Genomic DNA, 22,248 nt, shown 5'->3' with positions numbered 1-22,248 from the left:
AATTTTATACAGATGATCAGTGAGAAATGTTTGCAGTCCTACATTTGTATTCTACAGATCAGTTGCACAGTTCAGAATTTCCAAACATCCAAGTATAAAAAAGATGGATAAGAAGAACCACAAGTGGACTATTAGAAGATAAAAAAAAACATATAAGTAGGGCTTTGTTATCCCTCCAAGTCATCACTGCTGAATGCATTACAGACCGCCTCACAAGGAAAGGAGGAGAGGAACACCGGCCTGTATCAGGATAAAGCCAGAGGAATTGGAAATCAGGAATGATGTTTTTTTTTTGTTTTTTTTTATGAGCAGGGATGACGTCTGTGTGAGAGCTTAGTGCAGCCAAGAAAAGTGTAAATGCTAGAAAACACTAGCTTGATAAAATAGTAGGAATGAGCTGAACGGGGGAAGAGGGCAAGAAGAAGAAGAAGAAGAAGAAGAAGAAGAAGAAGAAGAAGAAGAAGAAGAAGAAGAAGAAGAAGAAGAAGAAGAAGAAGGATTCGTGCTGTGAAAGGAAGCAATGGCCTTGTGAAGAACGTCAGGAGCCTTAGTCTGCGCGGTAGTCTGCCTCTCTCTCTCTCACACACACACACACACACACACACACTCTCTCTCTCTCTCTCTCTCTCTCTCTCTCTCTCTCTCTCTCTCTCTCTCTCTCTCTCTCTCTCTCTCTGTGCACGGGATGGCAGGCGAGGGGAATGAAGCGAACTGAGGTTTTTGCGCGTAAATAACAGACCCAGCGGGCGAACAGAGTCTCTTCCCCCTGCTCGATTATTTCACTTTCTTTCTGTTTACTTAAGCATGCGATTCCGGCGGCGCAATAAATCACACACTACTCCCTTGTACACCCTTCACATCAATGCATAGCCTGGGCAACTTCTGTTTTTTTTCCACATCTTCCCTTGACTGATGGCAACGGGAGGAGACTCCGACATCTGTAGAGGAATACCGCGATCCGTGCACCAGAGTAACCCGCGCGCTGGCGAGCGCAGCGCCTATGTGAAGGCGTGCGTGTCCCCTCTGTATCAGGACAGCGGTTGCCAGTGGTTTTGTCCGATCGCGAGTTGGAGGTGTGGTAAACTGTCGTCTGCGGCGTGCGTCGGCTCTGTGTCGTTTTGTCTTGCCTTGCTGCTTCAGTTCGTGGACTGGGATGTGGAGCCCAGCTCCAGCTGTAGCAGTGCTCCCCAGCACGACTCGGGATCTTATTTTCTTTTGGTGAACAGAAGTGTGCTGGAGTTCTGCTTGGCCCTGTGGCATCTGATCGCACCCATTTTCACGCTGGTGAGTGCTTTCTTCTGGGCCGGCCTGTACTTGATCCGCTGCGGAGTGCTGGAGCGGACCATCGTTTTCCTGCTCGCGCTGTGTCACTTGGGAGAATTGGCGGCTCAGGCGTTCTTGCATGGCTCGGACGAGCAGCTGCACTCTTTGACGGCTAGCGTGGTGGTGCTCGGCTGCTTGGCAAGCGGGGCACTCATTGTGATGCGACTGGGCCAGGGCATCTCCGTCATCGTCTTCATCAGCATCATCAGAGCCGCCTCGCTTATTTCCCTGCACAGAGTGCGCGCGAGCTGGAGACCCTACTTGGCATACCTGGTGGGGGTTCTGGGCGTCCTGCTGGCGAGGTATGCTGACAGGCTGCTTCCGAATCAACCGAGCCAACTGGAGGGCTGCACCTCCGTGACAGGGTCGAGACAAGACCTTCTCGTGTTTAAAAGGCGCAGGAGATCCAGCTCCGTCGTAGCATCAGACATGGCACAGCACGGCTTCGAGGCCAGCAGCAAGTCCCACAGGAGAACCTCCCTGCCATGCATCCGAAAAGACCAGGTACAACTTTTCTCTCACATGCTAAGCGCCATAAGATGCTTCCACGAGGAGGCTAGAACAAATATACTACTACTACTACTACTACTACTACTATTAATAATAATAATAATAATAATAATAATAATAATAATAATAATAATAATAATAATGGTGATGATGGTGTTGATAATGGTGATGATGGTCACATTCTAAACACATCCCTATTCACAAGAAAGTATTATGTCTCTTACTAAAAAGGTGCGTTTGTCTGCAGACAAGAATTAAGGGGATTGTTTTACTCCCAGTCCCAGGCCTTGCATGTGTGTGTGTGTGTGTGTGTGTGTGTGTGTGTGTGTGTGTGTGTGTGTGTGTGTGTGTGTGTGTGTGTGTCTGTGTCTGTGTGTGTCTGTGTATGTCTGTGTGTGTGTTCAAGAATGATTAGGAAATTGTTCCAGTGTGTTCCACCATTTCCACACTGCCTTCTGGCACTTATTTCTTTCTGAAATGTTCACCTAGCTGAGGCTACTCAGATGTCTTTCATTTTTCCTTCCAAGTGCATGAAGTGAGTATTAGTATTCACACATGCTTCACACTAAGCTATATATATATATGTAGATAGATAGATAGATAGATAGATAGATAGATAGATAGATAGATAGATAGATAGATAGATAGATAGATAGATAGATGGTATTGTTTCCACACTAACTGCTGCTACACATGGCAGTGGTTCTGGAGTAACAGTCATGTGTCAGGAAGTTCTACAAGGTTCTGAATTGTTATTTGAGTAGTAATTTCTTTCCCAGATATTTGGACTGAGTCATTTGGTTTTTCAGTAAAAGCACACATCATCCTCTTATTAACCCTGTGGTCAAGCGTGTGTGATTATTATTTTTTTTGTGGAAGTGTTAATTAATGAATTATATGTAGGTACTAATTGCCTAATTGACCGTAAGCTGGCGGCCTCTAGTGACTGGATATTTTGAACATTAATATTATTCACATTTACACACACTATATATTTATATTTATATAGTATAATACATGCAGGTTTGGTCTGAAGTATCGCTGTTTAAATACATCATAGTATAAACCATGTATGAGTCATTCTTCTCTGGCTCTGAGAACCTGTGCTGTTCAATGGAGCTGCACAATACATGCACACACACACACACACACACACACACACACACACACACACACACACACACACACACACGGACTGTGGTATGTGGTTAATACAGATGTTGGAGGTTAAGCTTGTTGTGTGTGAGAAGTAGTTGGTTTGGAGTTCTTCATTAACCCAGTGCTCAGGAGATGAGGAAATGAGCTTAAGCTGCTGCACTGACTGGGACATTATCTGTCACCCTCTCTGCACAACACATGCCTCTGTCAATTGACACAGATAAAAATTGCTCTGTTTATGAACATTGCAGACATGTGATGTGCATTACATAAGCCTCTCTTTGAATGAACCTGTGGCTAAAAACACTGCTGAAGAAATAATCTTTCTTTCAATCTTTCATTTCTGTATCAGTGTATTTAACGTCTGTGATTTCCTAAAAATTACTGGCAGTGTTTAGCTGGAATAACACTGCTAAATATTAAAACAAACAAACAAACAAACAAACAAACAAATAAAATTAATGGAAAATATAGTGTTTTCCTAGAAACTCTTTGGCCCCAGGACAAGACAGAGGGACAGGACAGCAGACAGGACAGGACAGAGGACAGGGCAGGAGATAGGACAGAGGTCTGGACATGGGACAGAGGACCACAGATGATAGCAGACAGAAGAGAAGGACCAGAGAGGCTTTTTGAGACGTGTGAAGTGCTCCCACTGATTTTCACATTCATTACCCCTTTTCTCTACCGTGTGCCTGACGTTGTTATTTTATTTGTCCCCCCAAGTGCTGTGGAATTGGCAGCACCTTGAGCTACATTTGTGATTGTGCTTTGGGAAAGATAATGGATTACGGGCTGAAGACAACGTGAGGGTGTGCGCCTGGATCTATATTGGGAAAATGAAGAAGAACGCTATTCTCTCACTGACGCACACGGAGATCCATAGAGACCGGCTATATCCCGGTGACATGTTTTAAAAGGTCCGGTTCTGAATGTTTTAAAAAGAGATGCGGGAATACAGATTTTCACCTTTCTCTCTCTCTTTCTCGCTTTCTTTTCATTTGCACTTTCTCTCATTCTCACCCCTACTGTTTAATTGGCCCCGTTTATATCGTCGTGCCAGACGGAGATGCCAACAGAGAGCCAGCACTCAGTGTGTGTTTTTTACTCTTCGTGTTTTGTAAGGGGTCTTCGTCTAGCCAGCCTCGGAATGTGTAGCTTCAGCTGTCTCGTGTGCACGGCCAGCTTCCTGCCAAAACCCTCGTCCAGCCAGAACCTCTGGAAACCTGTAATTTTACAGGTACGCCTGGTCACAGAAAGCCAAGAACCGGCGGTACAGCAGATTCGATCAAATCGATGAAGAAATCAGACGTGCTGCACTGCCCAAAGGCACAGACACTTTTACAGCTCTTTTACAAACTCCACTCGCTCATTCTTCTCCTCACTAGCAGACAGTTGGGTATCTTAAAGGAATAGGCAAGATGTACAGTTTTTCCACTAGGTTAAGCACAAGTTAATCATTAACCCAACTTAACTGTGGTGCGATTTGTGTTGGAAAGCACATATTGCATACTCAGCTGGAATATGTATGTGTGTGTGTGCCACATGTGAGCTCCATGGCTGCTGAGAGGGAGCTTGTTATTTTAACCTGAGCTGGCTTTAGCCCAGCATGCCTTTCTCTCATAGGTCCCCTGCTAGCTGTCCATATGAGCTCGGTTCCCCAGACAAGGCCCGTCTTGTTACGCCACTCAATGGTGTGTTTTACTTTCAAGAATATATCAAGCAGATGAAGAAGGGGCCAGGGTGCGGGTTCGAGGTCTAGAGCTATAGCCAAAAGCAAAAAAGTAGATCTGTACATTCTGACTATAAGTGGCTCCCAGCTTCGCTGTTTAAAAACGACGGCTGACGGACGGTTTATTTTCTTTCTCTGATTCCACAGAAAGGAAAAAAAAGTGTTTTTAATTTTTAAGTCTTCACTATGTAAGGGGATCAGAGAGAAAAAACAAAAGGATACATGACAGATCCGTGAAAATATACAGTAAAGTCCGAATTTTAGAGAAAGGGAAATGTTCCTGGGCCCGCCCAATCCTGGAGCATAGAAGCAAGTGTGGTGAATTCCATCTGCTCATTTAAAAGCTTGGACTTGGCTGACACTTTACTGTATGTCAGTAGAACAATCTGCGCTGCTGCTGCTGCTGCTGCTGCTGGAAATGCTGGCACCTCCACCTAGAGAAGAAGGGAAGCTTCAATGAAACTTTAGACTCTGTTTTGTTTTGGGGGTTTTGACTGAGCAGCAGCGTGATTCGACTGGTTTTGTAACAGTTATTAATGCATCCTAACATTAGAATCTGTTCATTTACGAGAATGTTTTCTGGTTTGACCCTCAAGAAAAGATTATTTCAAGACTTTCATAAGACAATGAAAAAAAAAAGTGACATCATAAAAACAAATGGTTTGCTTCTAAACAGACAGGTTCGAGCTACTTTGTTCGGCCTACAGATGAGTTTAAGGCATTTGCTGTCTTGCTACTCGACGTGTCTTTGACCTTGTTTTTTTTTTTTTACGTTAATTTCTCTCTCTGAATGTTTTAGAGCTCACAGACATTGGAACACTACAGAATCGAGGCAGACACTTCTAGCTGTGTAAACCAACTGCAGTGAGGATCCTAGCATATGCTAAAGCATTAGCAAGCCCAACTGTACCACCATCACCATCACCACCACCACCACCACCAACCCCCTGACCGACTACATATTTATTAATGTTTTTAGGTCGAGCCTGTCCTTTATTCACAGAGTATAAATGCTGTGGAATCCTGCTTCTGGGCAACCTTCACCATGTGCCTCGTGTGGTGTGTAAGCCCTAATCATGGTTTTTTTCTGTTGTATTTTGCTCATTTGAAATGGCTGGAGCATTTAAAGCCAGCTCTGAATTTTTGTCTTAGTTCATAACCTGCTCCTTAAATCAGTAGCTTAGGGGGGAAAAAGGAATTTCAGGACAGGAGGAGGAAATTTAGTAAATAAGTATTAGTCACATAGTGGTATGAGCGATCATGACGTAGATGCATGTTAATCATTGAAGTAACGGTGGTGGTGGTGGTGGTGGTGGTGGTGGTGGTGGGATGGCATTCTACCTTTTTTTTTTTTAAACTAGATCTTCAAATTCCAACAGAAATGAAAAGTCCTCCCTTCTGTTTTGTTAACAAACAGCCCTCTGACTCTAGGTGTTAATTATACACTGGGGAGTGATTTTGCCCTGTTTATGAACCTCACATGAAGCTCTTCGTAGCTGGAAGCACAGAATACTGGGGGAATGAAAGAGTGGTGATTTAACCCCAGAGATATTCCTGCTAAAAAACCTGCTCCACCTTTCCCGAAGCCGCATCAGTGTTTCCGGAGTAAAGATGTTAATGTAGGTATAACCGTGTTGTCGTACGTATAATGGCCTGTGCAGTCATTAGCCTGCTCACATTATCAGCATCCTGTTAACTTCTCAGTGAGAATGGGAACTCGGGGCGAGGAATAAAGTGGACCTTTTAAATAGAGCCAGCTGATGTGAGAGGTAACCATGACGTCTATCTCTCCATTTCCCCTATTCATGCCTTCACATACATGTGGAATAAACACACACTAAAATTTCTTGGCTTGAATAAGTGCTCGGACTCGGAATCAGAAGAAGAAGAAGAAGAAGAAGAAGAAGAAGAAGAAGAAGAAGAAGAAGAAGAAGAAGAAGAAGAAGAATCTTCTCTAGGGGTTCATCTGTTCCCACTGTAACTCAATATCCAGACACTTGCTGTGTTGTTCTGAATACACACACAAACAACCTACACACAATGTCTTTACTGAGTTGTGGGTTGTTTTTTGCCTTTGTTATGTATAACTCATCCATTAGTCTTGATGTGTATAAATGGTGTATGAAGATAAGCCGAGCTGTAAAACGTCGGATGTCATTCTGCACAGACGTCTCTATTAATCTGCTGAGATTGTTGTTGGAAGGAGAAGCAAAGAAACACAGGCAAGGAAAAGTACAGTAGACACTGGAAACAGGGACCAGACGTACTGTATGATTTCTACAGAACCTCCGCAGAACCTCCGCAGAACCTCCGCAGAACCATCACACATTGACCTAAAGTTAGGGGGAAAATGTAGAATATTAAACATGTTAAAGGCATTAAACTGTAATGATGATGCAGCCGAATGCAGACCTACTGTACTGTACACTCACATACGGTCACACCACATGATCTGTCTAAGTGAACAGAAGCAGGACGAACCCCCAGTACAAACGGATCTACTCTAATATTTCACCAAACGTCTTGCTGAAATGTAGATTTACAGATTTTCTTCAGGTCGTGCCACATGACCCGATGCCTGAAACTTTATTACAGACTTAAAAAGATGAAAGTAACGTGACTCCTTAACCGTCACACCAGATGACGTCTGATTAGACGTCTAATGTTAGGACCTCATGCGACAGCTACTGTATTAATGCTAATGCACTGCACGTTCACTCAGCAAGACAAAACACTTGTGAAATGATGTCAAATACGGCACACACACATCCATAAAAGGATTTCTAGTCATTTCCAGTCTTGTGTTAAAAAGTCGACTATGTCTACAGATGTTTCGCTTCATGTAGCGTGTGTATTATGTCTTATTATGCACTTTATATTGCGCTCAGGTCTTCGGGTCATACACTATTGTTAGCATACGCTGTGCTAAGAACAAGCAGAACTACTATCCTCTTCTCCTCATTCTGCCTTCTGCTATATTAGTCATGTTCCTTTGTTTCTTGCTTACTTATGTGTAAATTAGTGAAACATTCGGAAGTGCGTAGTTCAGCCGGTGACGTCATTTTCGTAACGAAGGCAGAGAGCTACAACGTCTGTGTGAAATTCATGAGAAATCCAGCAGAAGTATGCAGTCTTTCCAGCTGTGGGCTTTGTGTTCCGTTTAAAACTATGCCGGGGGCTGACCCCATCCCCCACTGTTCGCCCCGCCTCCATTTCCCTGGTTCTGGAACTGAACAGCTGACATTTCATACAAACATGGGAGCTTGTGCTACAGATACGTCTGTCTCAGAAACTCTCTGATTAGCTGCCTTCAAAGGTATTGCTACTGAATATCAATCAAACACAAAGACAGTAAAGGCACAACATGAGTGCAGTGGTGTGTGTGTGTGTGTGTGTGTGTGTGTGTGTGTGTGTGTGTGTGTGTGTGTGTGTGTGTGTGTGTGTGTGTGTGTGTGTGTGTGTGTGTGTGTGTTTGTGTGTGTGTGATATATTCCTTATATTTTGGTGAAATCTGTCTGATTGGAAGTGGGGGGTGGGGTGGGGTGTTATACAGATAACAGCCTGATTCTGCCGTTAAGCTCCAGTTAAGGCCCAGCAGCGTTTGGCTGTGATTAGCTACAGGGATCATTAACAGTTATTAGTGTGTAACGTCTCTGTAGAGATTCTACATGCTGACGACCTCCAGCTAAACAGCACATGGCCTTCAGACACCTGAAACATTATCACTAACATCCTAAACTACATTTCACCTATGGATGGTCAGCAAACGTTTTCCTGCCTTCTGGTGTTCACTGGTGTTCACTGGTGTTCACTGGTGTTTACTGGTGTTCACTGGTGTTCACTGGTGTTTACTGGTGTTCACTGGTGTTTACTGGTGTTCACTGGTGTTCACTGGTGTTCACTAGTGTTTACTGGTGTTTACTGGTGTTCACTGGTGTTCACTGGTGTTTACCTGTTGTTTACTGGTGTTCACTGGTGTTTACTAGTGATCACTGGTGTTTACTGGTGTTCACTTGTGTTTACTTGTGTTTACTGGTGTTCACTGGTGTTTACTAGTGATCACTAGTGTTCACTGGTGTTCACTGGTGTTACTCGTGTTCACTGGTGTTTACTGGTGTTTACTAGTGTTTACTAGTGTTTACTAGTGTTCACTGGTGTTTACTAGTGTTCACTGGTGTTTACTAGTGTTCACTAGTGTTTACTGGTGTTCACTGGTGTTCACTAGTGTTTACTGGTGTTCACTACTGTTTTCTAGTGTTTACTGGTGTTTACTAGTGTTCACTAGTGTTCACTGGTGTTTACTATTGTTTACTGGTGTTCACTGGTGTTTACTAGTGTTCACTGGTGTTTACTAGTGTGCACTGGTGTTTACTGGGCTTCACTGGTGTTCACTAGTGTTTACTGGTGTTCACTACTGTTTTCTAGTGCTCACTAGTGTTCACTGGTGTTTACTAGTGTTTACTGGTGTTCACTGGTGTTTACTAGTGTTCACTGGTGTTTAATAGTGTTCACTAGTGTTTACTGGTGTTCACTGGTGTTCACTACTGTTTTCTAGTGTTCACTAGTGTTTACTGGTGTTTACTAGTGTTTACTGGTGTTCACTACTGTTTTCTAGTGTTCACTAGTGTTTACTGGTGTTCTCTAGTGTTTACTAGTGTTCACTACTGTTTTCTAGTGTTCACTAGTGTTTACTGGTGTTCACTAGTGTTTACTGGTGTTTACACTTTAGCATGAAATGTATCTTTCTCTGTAATCACATTGAACCAGATGAGATACGTGTTTATTTTAATCTACTGTCTGACTCACTTTTAGCAGCTTTTTTCGTTGTTGTTGATGTTGTTGTTTTTTTGTTTGTTTTTTTTTGCTACCTTTTGTTTGGTTCGGTTTGTTTCTGAAACAAAGAACTATGTTTAATATCATCTAAAGTTTTTGTTTGGCTTTTTGTTTTTACATTTTGTTTGACTCTGTTCTGTTTTTATTTTTGTGTTTTTTATTTCATTTTGTTCTGTTCTGTCTTGTTTCATTTAGTTTGTAATAGACATTTCGTTTATGTTTGGTTTCTGTCCAGGACAGCGTACCCCCTGTTCTACTGCTCCACATCAGCCCCATCAGCCCCATCAGCCCCGGTGTGTTCACTCCTGACTATGAGACTAGAACTCTAACCGTGAACAAGACAAAAGAAATTAGACACGTAGTGTTTTTGTGCCTGTAAATTGTACTTGTGCCTGCACAAAAACAGAGCCCTGAATCTCATTAAGTGTTTTAACGTCAGATTGGCCCTGTTCTGTCTGAGCTGCATTCATTCAGCCCTAAGCAGTTGTTAATGTGATTTTGTTCAGAAGAATAACTAGGTTCTCCTCTCACTCCGGGAAATTCACGTCTGCCATTTTGCTTTTGATTCTTTTTCTGCTCTCCTCCTCCTCCTCCTCCTCCTCCTTCAGTTTCCAATAGTGCTGCCTGCAAGAATTATAACAATGCATTTGTTTAATATGCTGTTGTTTCTATCGTCACTGAATATATGCATAAGACACAAGCTTCCATTACAATCGCTTTAAATAATACACAAGTCCCAGAGGACATCTACAGTCAGGTGACACTGGCTTGGCTGAGGACAGCTGTGGTCACCAATTATCTACTGTTTAGCAAAGACATCAACAGCAGAAATAAAGACAACGCCGAAAATATAAACCTCAAATCGTCAGGACCTGGAAGCCCAGAATCTAAAGTAATGATGCACAGAAATCAGGAAACTTACCGAAAAGATCAGAGAGAAGAAAAATACCAGCTCCATTACTTTACATTGAGGCTTATCATAGAAAACAAGTAAAAATATATATATATATTTTGGAGATGAAGATACGGTGATGTTGTCTACTTTTGTTATGAAATGACTGTCAAGTAGTCCATGAGCAAAGAAGGGAGGCTGTGAGGGGAGTTCACAGCCAAACCGCTGAAACGTTTTGTAAACCATTCGAGCAAGGAAGCCAAGGCGACCAGAACAATAACAAGTTAAGTGAACAGAGATTTGCTTAGAACCTCCATCAGCTCTCGGAAAATATGGCGTGAGTTGGAAGAGAGGGGGAAAGAGAGAGAAAGACAGCAGGCTGCAGAGAAACCGGTGCATTTCTAGTGGAACATCCATAACATTCAGTGTCTCTGCTGTTAACATAAGTGATGAGAATTTCACTACATTAACCAACTGGTCAGAAGACTGTCACATGTCTCCTTTGACAGGAAGCAGTGGGCTAGCATCTCCAACTGAAACACACTTCCAAAGCCATGGTCACTTGCATCATTGGCCAAACTTCTGATGTCACCCAGGTCAGTATTTTTGATCAAGCACCAAAAAGCCAAACTCAATATCAATATTTCATAAAGAACTGTTTACCCAATCACTCTATTGGTGAACGGAGAGAGGAACAGCAGTGAGATCTTTCTTCATGTGGAATATTTCAACTTCATAGCTCCCTTATGTTTGCAGGTTAAACAGGTTATGTTCTTAAATAAACCTAAAGCCCAAGGCGGCTGTGACTAAACGCTGATTTCTGGATTCTTGGAACTGTTTCTCTGCCGGGTTTCCTGCACATTTTTGTTCAAAATTTTCCAAAGAAAAATCTTAACCTTGTGACTGAGGCATCAATGGTTTTGGATTAAAACCTGGAACTTCGTCGATCTTTACGGACTTACACGGTGGTGTTGCACAAGCTGTTACATTTGTGTTCTTTACATGGTAGTTTTCAGGGATTGGGATTTAGAAGATGGATCAAAACCTAAAGAAAATGTAGGTTGTGTATTTAAAAAAAGTACAAGTAATGAATCGCTGATGATCTGACATGAGACACGTCCCTTTATTGACTCATGTACGTTTTATGTGTCAAGTTAATAAATTTGTTCAGAAAGATTCAGAAAGTGCGTCTAAGATTTAAAACGTATTCAAAAATATCGGAACACCGAGGCTTTCGCTATAGAGTGTATCTGAAACAGATCAGCTTTCATTTCCTGACCTTTGCATCTACATGTGTTTTAACAACATAGAAAACATGAGACCTTCCGTGGTAGGAAAGCCTTCTTTGCGAGTGTCGTTCCAATACTTTCGGAGGGGTTCGAGCGTTAAAAGCTTTAAGGTTTGTTACTAGATCACATCGTAGCATGTATTCAAATCTCTGTCATTCTGCATTCATTCACATATGGTTGGGTCAGACTTGTGAATGAGATGGATAAGGATGGAGATATATATATATATATACAAAATATACCTGAGTTTAACAAAACATTTAGTACTTATCTGCATAAATTGAGCAGACAGAACAGATTACTGGTTATTTTTGAGAGCAATGATTCAGGCCATTTGACTCGGTCCGATACTACAAGAGCCAAAAGCAACAGAAAGAATTTCAGCAAAAAGGAGGTTTGTGAACAGGCACAACGCCATGGAATGTTGAGCTACATATCCACAGAAATGCATACTCTATGTAGCCTGGTCAACCAAAAAAAACCAACAACATCATTTCAACAAATCAGTTTAAGCTACTCACCCTTGCTCAGAAGACCATAATAAAAGACTATGGATTTATTATTATCCTTCACAGTTACTGTAGATATTCATTTCTTTTCTTATATATTATATATACAGTACTGTTTGCTACGTATTGTTCATTTCCAAGACACGATCGTGTTTGTTACAGCTATACAGCTATGTATAGTAAAAATGGGTCATATCACCATGTAGGTAGTGAACCATCAGTAAGTGCTTCATGATGCGAGGCTGATAAATATTACTGGAATGAAAAAAGTTACAGACTCTAACCATCCACATACAGCACAAGGTCGATGTACGTAGAGATGGCACCTGATATCCTCATTACTACATCGACAGTATGTAGACGGCACACTTGAAGTAGCCACAAGTCGAGAAATCGATTTGCTTTTTAATTCGTTTTGATTTGCTCACTGTATTAAATTGATGTAAATCCGATGTGATCTTCTTTTGAAGCGCTCACTGAATTTACAGTCTTTAAGTGTTAAATCCTTGTACTGAGTTCATCATGGTCACTTGCCTGGACAGTGGGTTGATGTAAGCTCTGATGTTGCTGCAAATAGGATTAGGTCCTTCAGATTTTCCGTAAGTAAGACCACCATTACAGGCGACACCGCTCAGCAAATTCGATAGACAGAAATGAGATGAACTAAAAGCAGTAAATAATGCAGCATGTATGCGCTTAGCAATACCTGAAGGAGTGCTCGACTGCGTCATTACCTTCTCATGTCTCTGTGGTTACACCAGACAGCAGTCAGGCAGATAGATAGATTCGAGCAGTTTCCACACAGATGCATGAATTCTCTTCCCTTAATCTGCAATATTTCATTGTAGGACTTTTACTAACGTCAGCTTTTGGCTTGCTCTCACCTTCCCAGGTGACTGAGAAATGGAGAGGTGGTGATATCATTCCAACTGTAAATGTGAATAGCCAAATTTATCATGTATATATTATTGTAGTTACATATGAACCCATCTACACTTGGCTTTCTGGTCTTGTCTGTGACGCTGCTTTAGGACACCAGACACTCTTATTAGTGCAGGGGGATATAATAAGCCCTGTGGCTGTGTGGATTGCAGCATGTGGGGTTAATGTAGCCTCTCCACAGGCCAGGCCATTAAAGCTCTATAACCCAATCACATCCTGGCCAGAGCTCCCATTTAGCCTGGCACTGATGTCACCCTCACTAAAAAGAGTGGAAAAAACACCACTCATTCACCTCACTGGCAGGACTCTGTGTGGCCCTGGAAAAGTATACAGCCATATTCACCCTGATTTATCAGTCGATGTACAGTGTTACATCTAATCATTCACTGGGTGCTATGACTCAGCTCAATCTTGATTAATCTGTAAGTTAAGAGCTCATATTTTGGAGCTTAGCATCATTTACACACTATTATGGTACATATGCTTAGAGATGGGTCTGAAAAGGAACCATGTTCAGGTACGGTGGAAAACTGAGCACTGGGCCAAACACTTATTCAACTTTTATTTGCTTTTGTGTGGAGTCGAAGTGTGTGGTGGCTTAGACGGCTTCCTATGTTTGGAAAAACCCACTTAACTGGGTGCCCAGGTACAGTAAACATTTCAGATCAGCTTCTGGTTGATGTAGAATAAACATATATGAGTTTATCCTGGTTACTGGTGTTATTTATTTGTGACACATTTTCCCCATGTGTTGTCTGTCTTTACAAATGATCTCATCACTAATGAAATGCATGACCAGTGGGCTATCCTTCTATCCATTTGTGAAAGCCACAATTGCCTATCAAAGCCATAAGTCATCGTTCTGTCTTTATTCCCAGCAGCACAAACGGCTGTGTGTAGTGTAGCATGCTGGATATAGGTCAAGAGCAGCCCTAGATTAGTCTGAGTAATTGTGCGAATCGGATTGAAACCGTGTCAGGTAACACTGAAGGTGGTAAAAGGTATGCAGTCATACCTCCTGCAGATCTTACTGACCTGCTACTACACTTAACTTGTAGTTCCAAGCTGAAACATGCAGCGCATAACACTGACTTGCTACTCACAAGAGTAAGGGAAATCAGTGTGTTAGCTCCATGTGTTGTGGCTACGGGGTTTGGGAAATGCTGCCAGTGGCCATCTCTCCAGTGGAAACAAACGGCAGGATTCCTTCACTGCCACTTATCCGTGCCAGGCCCCTAGTACACAAGCCAAGTATTTACTATTCATCCAAAATGAAGTGGTGCACACTTCTGTATGACACTGGAGTACAAATTCCTTTTCTGTGGTGTACTGTCCGCCATTTTCTAGTCTCGTTCCAATACTTTTAAACCCTTCTACGGTGCTTTTTTCCTGTCTTATCCTGGGCTGTGACCAATTTGTTTTAATAAAAAAGGACTAAAATGACATCAAGGTGATTGATATTTTTTTCTTCAGCTAGGAAACAATGGCCCTCTGGTGCCATGAAACCTTTATTTGTCACATATACATTACAGCTTGTTACATTAGGCTTGTTTTCTACACTGGGCATAGGGTCAGCCATGTTACACCACCCCTGCAGCACAGAGGGTTAAACATCCAGCAGTAGCAGCAAGGTGGCATTGGCGCGCGAACCTCTGATGTTCCTGTAAGACAGTGGTCCCCAACCTTTTTTTCGCCGCGGACCGGTCAATGTTTGATAATTTTACCGCGGCCCGCTGGGGGTGGGGGGTGGCGGCTATACAATTAAATTAAAATTAATAATTTTACTTTAATTGTATTTAAACATGCCTTTTTAACTCACTACAATGCTAAATCAACGAGAACCCTGAGCTTGTTTCTTTACAACGAGACGGTTCCATCTGGGGTAATAGGAGACAATGACACCCGTTTTGTTTCGGTTGCCGTCACTGCAGAAATCCCCGCTTCACACAGATAGCATGTCGGAAATGGCGATAGGGATGTAAGTGCTGTGGTGACAATCTCAGGGTATTCCGCCATGACTTTAATCCAGAACACCGGCAGAGTTTCTAACTTTCTAATGACGTCTGTTTCGTGCTCATTGTTGCTAATTTGTGGGTTAAATTTGAGCAAACACAATATACACGTACACCAAGCACTGTTAAACATGACAAAGTACCGGTGAACAGAGAGAAGAGCGATACACACCTTCTCTCTCCACCAAAGCTACAACACCACTGCCGCTCGCAGCCGCTCGGCTCCAGACGTCACCTAAACCCGGCCAGATATCATGATATTTTGCACATGCGCGGTATCGGTGCGGCTTTAGGTGACGTCTCTCAGCTCCCGGTTAACCTCTCGTCCATGGAAAGTCGCACAAACCCGAGAGAAATACACCACGGTAAATAAAATGGGAATAATTTAATGTTCCTTGGGCGGCCCGGTACCATTTGGTCCACGGACAGGTACCGGTCCGCGGCCCGGGGGTTGGGGACCACTGCTGTAAGAAACCCAGAGTCACATAAGAAGAGATATCAGTGTGGTAGCTCCGTGTGTTAGAACACTGCTAATGAGGAACAATCTCATTTAGTGATATCTGAGAGCTTCTTGGGAATCCCTGCATGATGCTGCTGCTGCTGCAGAATGGATTTCAAGGCCTCAGCTACTTATAACGTTTTTCCTGCAGTAAAGACGATTTTCCCCGTGCATGTAAGAATTTAGATGTGTGGAGGTTTGAGATTAGTGATGGTGGTTGGGTAAGTGAGTGTAGAGGAAGAAGTGACTGTGGAGGGGTTGTTGGGTGATTAGGGAAAGGGGTTGGGATAATCGGGGGGGGGGTGATTAAGAGGTTATTTGCAAAAGAGTCTGTGGACCACGGGGGTGATAGAGAGAAGGGCTGTTCTCCATGTGGGAGAATGAAAGAGTAAGACTGAGCAGGAGTGTGAGTGATCTTTCACAGGGTGAGAGAGAGCATCTGTGATCTAACAGGTGAAGAAAGAACATCTTTTGTGCTTCCAAATGGGGAGAGAGAGAGAGTATCCACATCCCTTCAGAAACAGGGCTTAGTGGCTTCCGTACTTCAAAGGGAGAATAAGAGAATCTGCAGCGCTGCACTTCCTCCAGAGGTGATAAAGCATGGGCATTTCATCCTCATCCTGTCATGCCATGCAGAAGACCTGTAGAAGGGTCATTCCTCAGTATCTGGCATGAGATTTCAGTAGTTAATAGCAGCACAGGTCATGGCACAAAGACAACTGGGAGACAGTGGTTCCCAAATTAGGGGCACAAGCCTACATCATTTACAGATGTGGTCCTGAGGGAAATCCGGATTGACCTGGTGTCAAATGCGTCTTAACGGTTTTGCAGTGCTTCATATATAATAAAAGGTCTGTTATGTGTCCTTTGGATTTCCTAGATTAGTAAATTCTTTTGAATGTTGCTCATGACAAAGAAAGTTGCTGCTCTTTCTGCAAGAACACTCAAGCATCCAATATAAAGCAGGCTTTTCAGCTTCAGGTCTGTGGATTAGTTTAAAAATAACAACATGCCTTATACTGTTTTATTCCTTGCGTATCTGTGAAAAGTTTATCCCCGAACCTGGTTTTATATCCTTTACACCATACACACTCTAATCACTGTCTCTCAGACTGTGTGTTCTTAGTCTGGTTTAAAGCCGGATGTTACAGCGGAAAGAGCCGTGACCTTTCCACCACGAGTCCTGACTTTTCAAGAAATGCAAGTCTGCCGTCCTACAACATCACAAGATAAACCGAGATCCGCTGTGCAACGTGACGAGCCGCGAGTGCTTTTCTTTAAAACATATCATGGATGATTTTAGAGAAATGGAATTTTTCACCTGTGCTGCCACTTAGATTGCTTTTAGATAAATGATCACTTTTAGATAGATTATTTTTAGATACAAAAATAATCCGTCTCATTTGAGCTGCCTTCCTAGCAGCCTGGAAATGAAACAGCAACGGATGAGTGTTTCAGGAGCATGTTACCGTGTGCTGATTGGGGACTGCGGCTATGTGCAGTGTGTTGTAAAACTGCCTGCTTGTAGGTTTTCGGGTTGATTAAAACACTGTATGTGGTTTTTATGGGGTCAGGACCCACTTGGAAACCATTGTGGCTGAGCATCTGAAGAAACTGCACTCGCTTGGCCCACAGCCACTTAGATGTCAAACGTGACTCTAATGTGACGGCCAGTCTCTTCTCATCCAGGCTCAGCAAAGCTTCTATTCCTTACAAGGTCCTGCTGCAGGAGCACATACACTGCACGAGCTGATGCTGTTGTCCACGCCCCCTCTCACTCACCACCTCCAAGCAGCCTAGAGAGAAACAAGGGCAAGGGGAGGGAGGAGAGAGAGAGAGAGAGAGAGAGAGAGAGAGAGAGAGAGAGAGAGAGAGAGAAGTAGTAGTGAGGCACAGAGTGACTAAGAGTGAAAGAAAAGAGGCAAAGTCTTTTAATAGACTAAGAGCAGTTTGACTGAACATGTTGTCCTTACTTGATTTGTAAAGGGTAGTGTTGTTAGGGATAGAAGAATAAATGTGATGCGTAATTTGCTAGCATCAGTTCAACCCTTGTCCGACGTTAAGAAACTGCCGTGTTTTGCTTGACATTTTAACGGCGAGCCAGCCAAGTGAAGGGAGGCGTTGGAGTTGTTTAGATTAAATAGACTTAAATGGGCACACATGGAAACACAAGGAACCGAAGCTCCAACAATTCACCTTTTCATGAGCATGAGGCAAACTTGTCAACGTAGCATACCATATTTATGGCCTGAGCTCGTAATGATGTCGATATACAACGCTGGGTGGTCCGGCACGGGTTTGAGAGAGCCGGAATGTTTACAACCATATGGTCACCTAGAGTAAGAGGTGAGAAAAAGCAGCTATGAGGAAGTCAGGAGCTCCATGTGACTGCTTTTGTTTTGTCTCTGCTCTCACCGGCACAAGGTTTAGCCAAGTGTGATACGCACATACAGTATCAGTAACAGTCATCTAGCTGTCTCTTTTTTATTATTTCTATTAAGAAATGCTCAAGTTGCTAAATGAACACTGTTAGCATGTTTCATCACTAGCACATTATCACCGCCTGTCTGCCGTACATGCTAAAAAATGCAAAGAATTTCAAGTCCGCTAGAGATTTTAGCTGCTATGGATCATGTTCTTTTGTGTTATGGTGTATAGATTATTAAAATGTTTTCATGTCATGTGACGGCAGCAAACGATTTAGAAATGCTAGTGTAAAATATGCAAAAGTGGACGCTAATTCAGATCGTAAGAAATTAAGAAAGTTTTTAAAATGCCTTAAGTTTATACCTCTATGAACCTATATTCTCTTTTGTACTCTTACATATGCACACCAGATGGTATATGTTGTTCTGGTCAAGCTGGTGAAAGCAACGGTTCATCTAAGCAAATAAAATGGTGTAGAGACTGGTATCGTGGTAGTTCTGGGAATTGAACCCCTGACCTTTTGACCAGCACCCCAGAGCCTTAACAGTGGTAGTTACTGAACTATTTTCAGAGGAGTCTTACGGAGTGAACAGAATGCTGCTGGTGGTTTCATCTCTATCCGCTCATTTAAAGTGTAGTATTACTTTTACCAGATACATACACTTCTTGTTCAATTCTGTTAAGCAATGTTCATGTGGTTTATTAATCATTCTTTGGTTGTCTCAAGGCCTGAAGGGCTGCTGCATTGCTGTTAATGTATAAGAATGTCTCTGGCCATGGTTTCTGTTCTACAGCCAAATGATTCAGATTTGAATATTGTGTCAAAGAAAGTGTCGTTCATGCTCTTTTAGATACGACAGACATTTTGCTACGTTCCACAGTATTGTTTTTAAATAAACAGGAAGGACTAATTGTGTGATGGTGTGAAACGTTTAGCTTTGGCTGCGTTACAGAGCAGCAGGATACAGTGCCACAGCACAGCTCTTCTCATGAGAACACCTTCTTCTGCAGGTTGAGTTCTAGGCATCGAACAAGCTGATTGAAAATAATGCAGAGATTTAATTACAATGAACTGATTCGAGATGCTTTGGAAGAGTATTCTGAAATGACTGTACACAAGGCCAGACGGTAGCAGAGATTACTGTGGCAAAGCAAAACAGTCCTCAAATACATTTAGGTGTTTTAGTGCTACTCTGGGGGGCACGGTGGCTTAGTGTTTAGCACGTTCGCCTCACACCATCAGGGTCGGGGTTTGATTCCCACCTCCGCCTTGTGTGTGTGGAGTTTGCATGTTCTCCCCGTGCCTCGGGGGTTTCCTCCGGGTACTCCGGTTTCCTCCCCCGGTCCAAAGACATGCATGGTAGGTTGGTTGGCATCTCTGGAAAATTGTCCGTAGTGTGTGAGTGAATGAGAGTGTGTGTGTGCCCTGTGATGGGTTGGCACTCCGTCCAGGGTGTATCCTGCCTCGATGCCCGATGACACCTGAGATAGGCACAGGCTCCCCGTGACCCGAGAAGTTCGGACGATAAGCGGTAGAAGATGAGTGAATGAGAGATTGCTACTCTGGAAGGTACAGAGACCTCCAGTCGTTTAATACAACATGGAGAAAGGTAATAGGAAAGATGCACAGCTAGTAAGAAGAGTGTTTTGAGTGGTATAAACAAGTCTTCCCTCTCCCTCGATCTCCTGATGGATGTCTCCAGCCCAGATGAAGGATTCTTCCATCAAGGATAGCATTCTTGTGCATTAACACCACAGTAAGATTCCTGTTAGCAGAAGGGAAGTTATACTGTTAGTGCTTAAGCAGCTACATTTAAATAGCAAATGAATTATTTAGGAAACTACTTGGTTTTCTGTTATCCTTTAGTACAGGTCTAGTGTTATGTACCAGTATCTCAGTGACTATACTGTACGCTTCATTTGTTATTAGCTACGGTGTTGTCTGACAGTAGCAGGTCACATAGTGTTCAAGTGAAGTGACATAAATGACAGTGGCTGTATCATCTCAAATATTACAGATAAAGTATCTATTATTGCCCACAGACTATCATTTGGTTGAGACTCACTCTCACCAGCAGAAAACCAACTTTCTTCCTCTTTCTCACTGATGTTACTGTCACATTAATGGTGTGAAGTTATTTCACCGTTGTTTCATCCTTCATGATAAAGGGTTAGCGTCACTTAAATATAAAATGCGAGCCACTGTAGAAGATAAGGAGCAAGAGGATAATGCATTTGCATTAAGCTAAAGCTCTTCATCAGGATGTCTTTCAGCTGTCACGAGTAATAGGATCGGGCAGGGTACTGTATATCAGACTCAGACAGACAGATCAAGCATTAGGAAGCCCATGTAGCCGAGTGCCGATAGAAGGAACAAAAGGAACCAAGTGTATTTCCGTGCTGCTGTGGTGTAATTTATTGTCTTTCTTTACGGTCATTTAAAATTTTTTTTACTGTATATATGTATAATAGACGAAGAAAGAAGAAAGCATTTGTAACAAGAGTTTAGCCTGAGGGTCTATATAGCCTGAGGAGTTAGCGGTATACAGGATCCAGGCATGTGTCACACAAAATGATTCAATACACACGATAAAGATTCAGAGATACAGTAATAAATAACAATATATATTGCACAGAAATATATTTCAGTCTTGAAATACTTTGCAAAAACAATCCTGATTTATATATTCTCCAGGAAGTAAAACCATATATATATATATATAGAACCAGTCAGGACAGGAACACCTCTGGTGGCTAGGAGGGGTAGTGCACTTAGCTGGGGTATCTGTGATGCCTGTGTCTGAAAGTTGGGCACAAAGTAGTATGTCAGTTTTAAAGGATTGTTGGATGTGCAAGGATAGAGAGAATGGGGGGGTGGATGTGGAGCTGGGGGGGTGGTGGGGGTGGTTTTGACTAAAGAGGAGTGCTGATAGCATGGCAGTAAACATTTTTTCAAGGCATTTTCTCTCAGCTTTAAGTGTCCTGAAAGCATCTGCAGCCTTGGAGTCCTTTCCCAAATTTGACTTGCGTCCTCGTCTCCTTTTTTTTAATGAACTGTTGCATAACTGATTTCTCGTTCATAAGCTCCTCTCGATCGATTTTTACACGTGTCTCCAAATGAATCCAAATTAAATAGTCTGACTGCTCCTGAAACAATTAACACAGCCGGCTAAACCCACTCTTATCTTGGCCACACAGTTCCCTTTTACTGCATAATGAATCACAGCGTTTATTTTGTGTTGGTGTTGTATGGCCTCGAGACAGCACTGTGTGCTTTGGCCTCGCAGATAAACCCACTAACTGTGTTCACATTTCTTCCTCTTGTCTTGTTGTTCTTGTTGTTCTTGTTGTTGTTCTGTTAAGATTGAAGCCACTCCACAGATGTAGCTCCACCTGCAAAATCGTCTTTAGTAAACAGGACGACGCATTTCCCCCAGTTTCTGCTCGGGTTATATGAACTATTGTGAGAGAAAATGATGTTTCTGTATGAAAGTGACCCATTTAGGACAATCACAAAGTGTTCAGATGACAGTGTTAATTGTTGTGTGATCAGTGACCTGACTTTAAGGAAATGTATTTAAATGTCTTTTTGCTCTCTCTGTCTCTGTCTCTGTCTCTGTAGTCCTCAGGCACCAGTGTGATGGTGGACATTGCAGTGATGGGTGAAGCCCATGGACTGATCTCAGACCTCCTGGCTGACCCATCACTGCCTCCAAACACCTGCAGCTCATTGAGAGCTGTTAGTAAACTGCTCAACACGCAGCTCACCTTTCAGCCGCTGCACCACCGCTTACGCATCAACCCTCTGCTGATTTCCACTGATGGACACCCCTGCACTGACTTTGAGGAGGGTCTTGAGAGGGCAATCCCTAAGGTAGGACCTCATGCAGCATATTGAATGGGCTGAGCTGTGTACTGTATGTGTCCCATAAGCTGAAATTTAATAGTGTTATAGTGAAATAGTGTTATAGTGAAATAGTGTTCCATTCATACAAAGGAATAGAAGAGTCTGCTGAATTAAAATGCTTACAGCTGGGAGCTCCTGAATGACTGGAAATAAACAGTGATTGCTCTATCATTGGGAGATCATGCGTTGAAATCCCTATGATGTCACAGCAAAAT

The 22,248-nt window shown here is 42.7% G+C and overlaps 1 protein-coding gene across 4 annotated transcripts in view; it reads left to right on the top strand.

The window, feature by feature from the left end:
- Positions 1-266: 266 nt before the first annotated feature.
- The window catches only part of pde3a (phosphodiesterase 3A, cGMP-inhibited), a 38,034-nt gene continuing 16,052 nt past the window's right edge, over positions 267-22,248 (top strand). For 3 of the 4 annotated variants that reach the window (XM_027179162.2, XM_027179163.2, XM_027179161.2), the window contains exons 1-2: positions 268-1,827; positions 21,749-22,000. In XM_027179162.2, the coding sequence (XP_027034963.1) occupies positions 913-1,827; positions 21,749-22,000 (1,167 nt within the window). In that variant the 5' untranslated portion in view covers positions 268-912. Of the gene's footprint in view, positions 1,828-21,748; positions 22,001-22,248 lie in introns of all 4 variants that reach the window. The other variant, XM_027179164.2, reaches the window with a different exon arrangement.

Source organism: Tachysurus fulvidraco, chromosome 19, assembly GCF_022655615.1.
Source record: "Tachysurus fulvidraco isolate hzauxx_2018 chromosome 19, HZAU_PFXX_2.0, whole genome shotgun sequence".
Lineage (NCBI taxonomy): Eukaryota > Metazoa > Chordata > Actinopteri > Siluriformes > Bagridae > Tachysurus > Tachysurus fulvidraco.
This window is presented reverse-complemented; position numbering and strand designations above follow the sequence as displayed.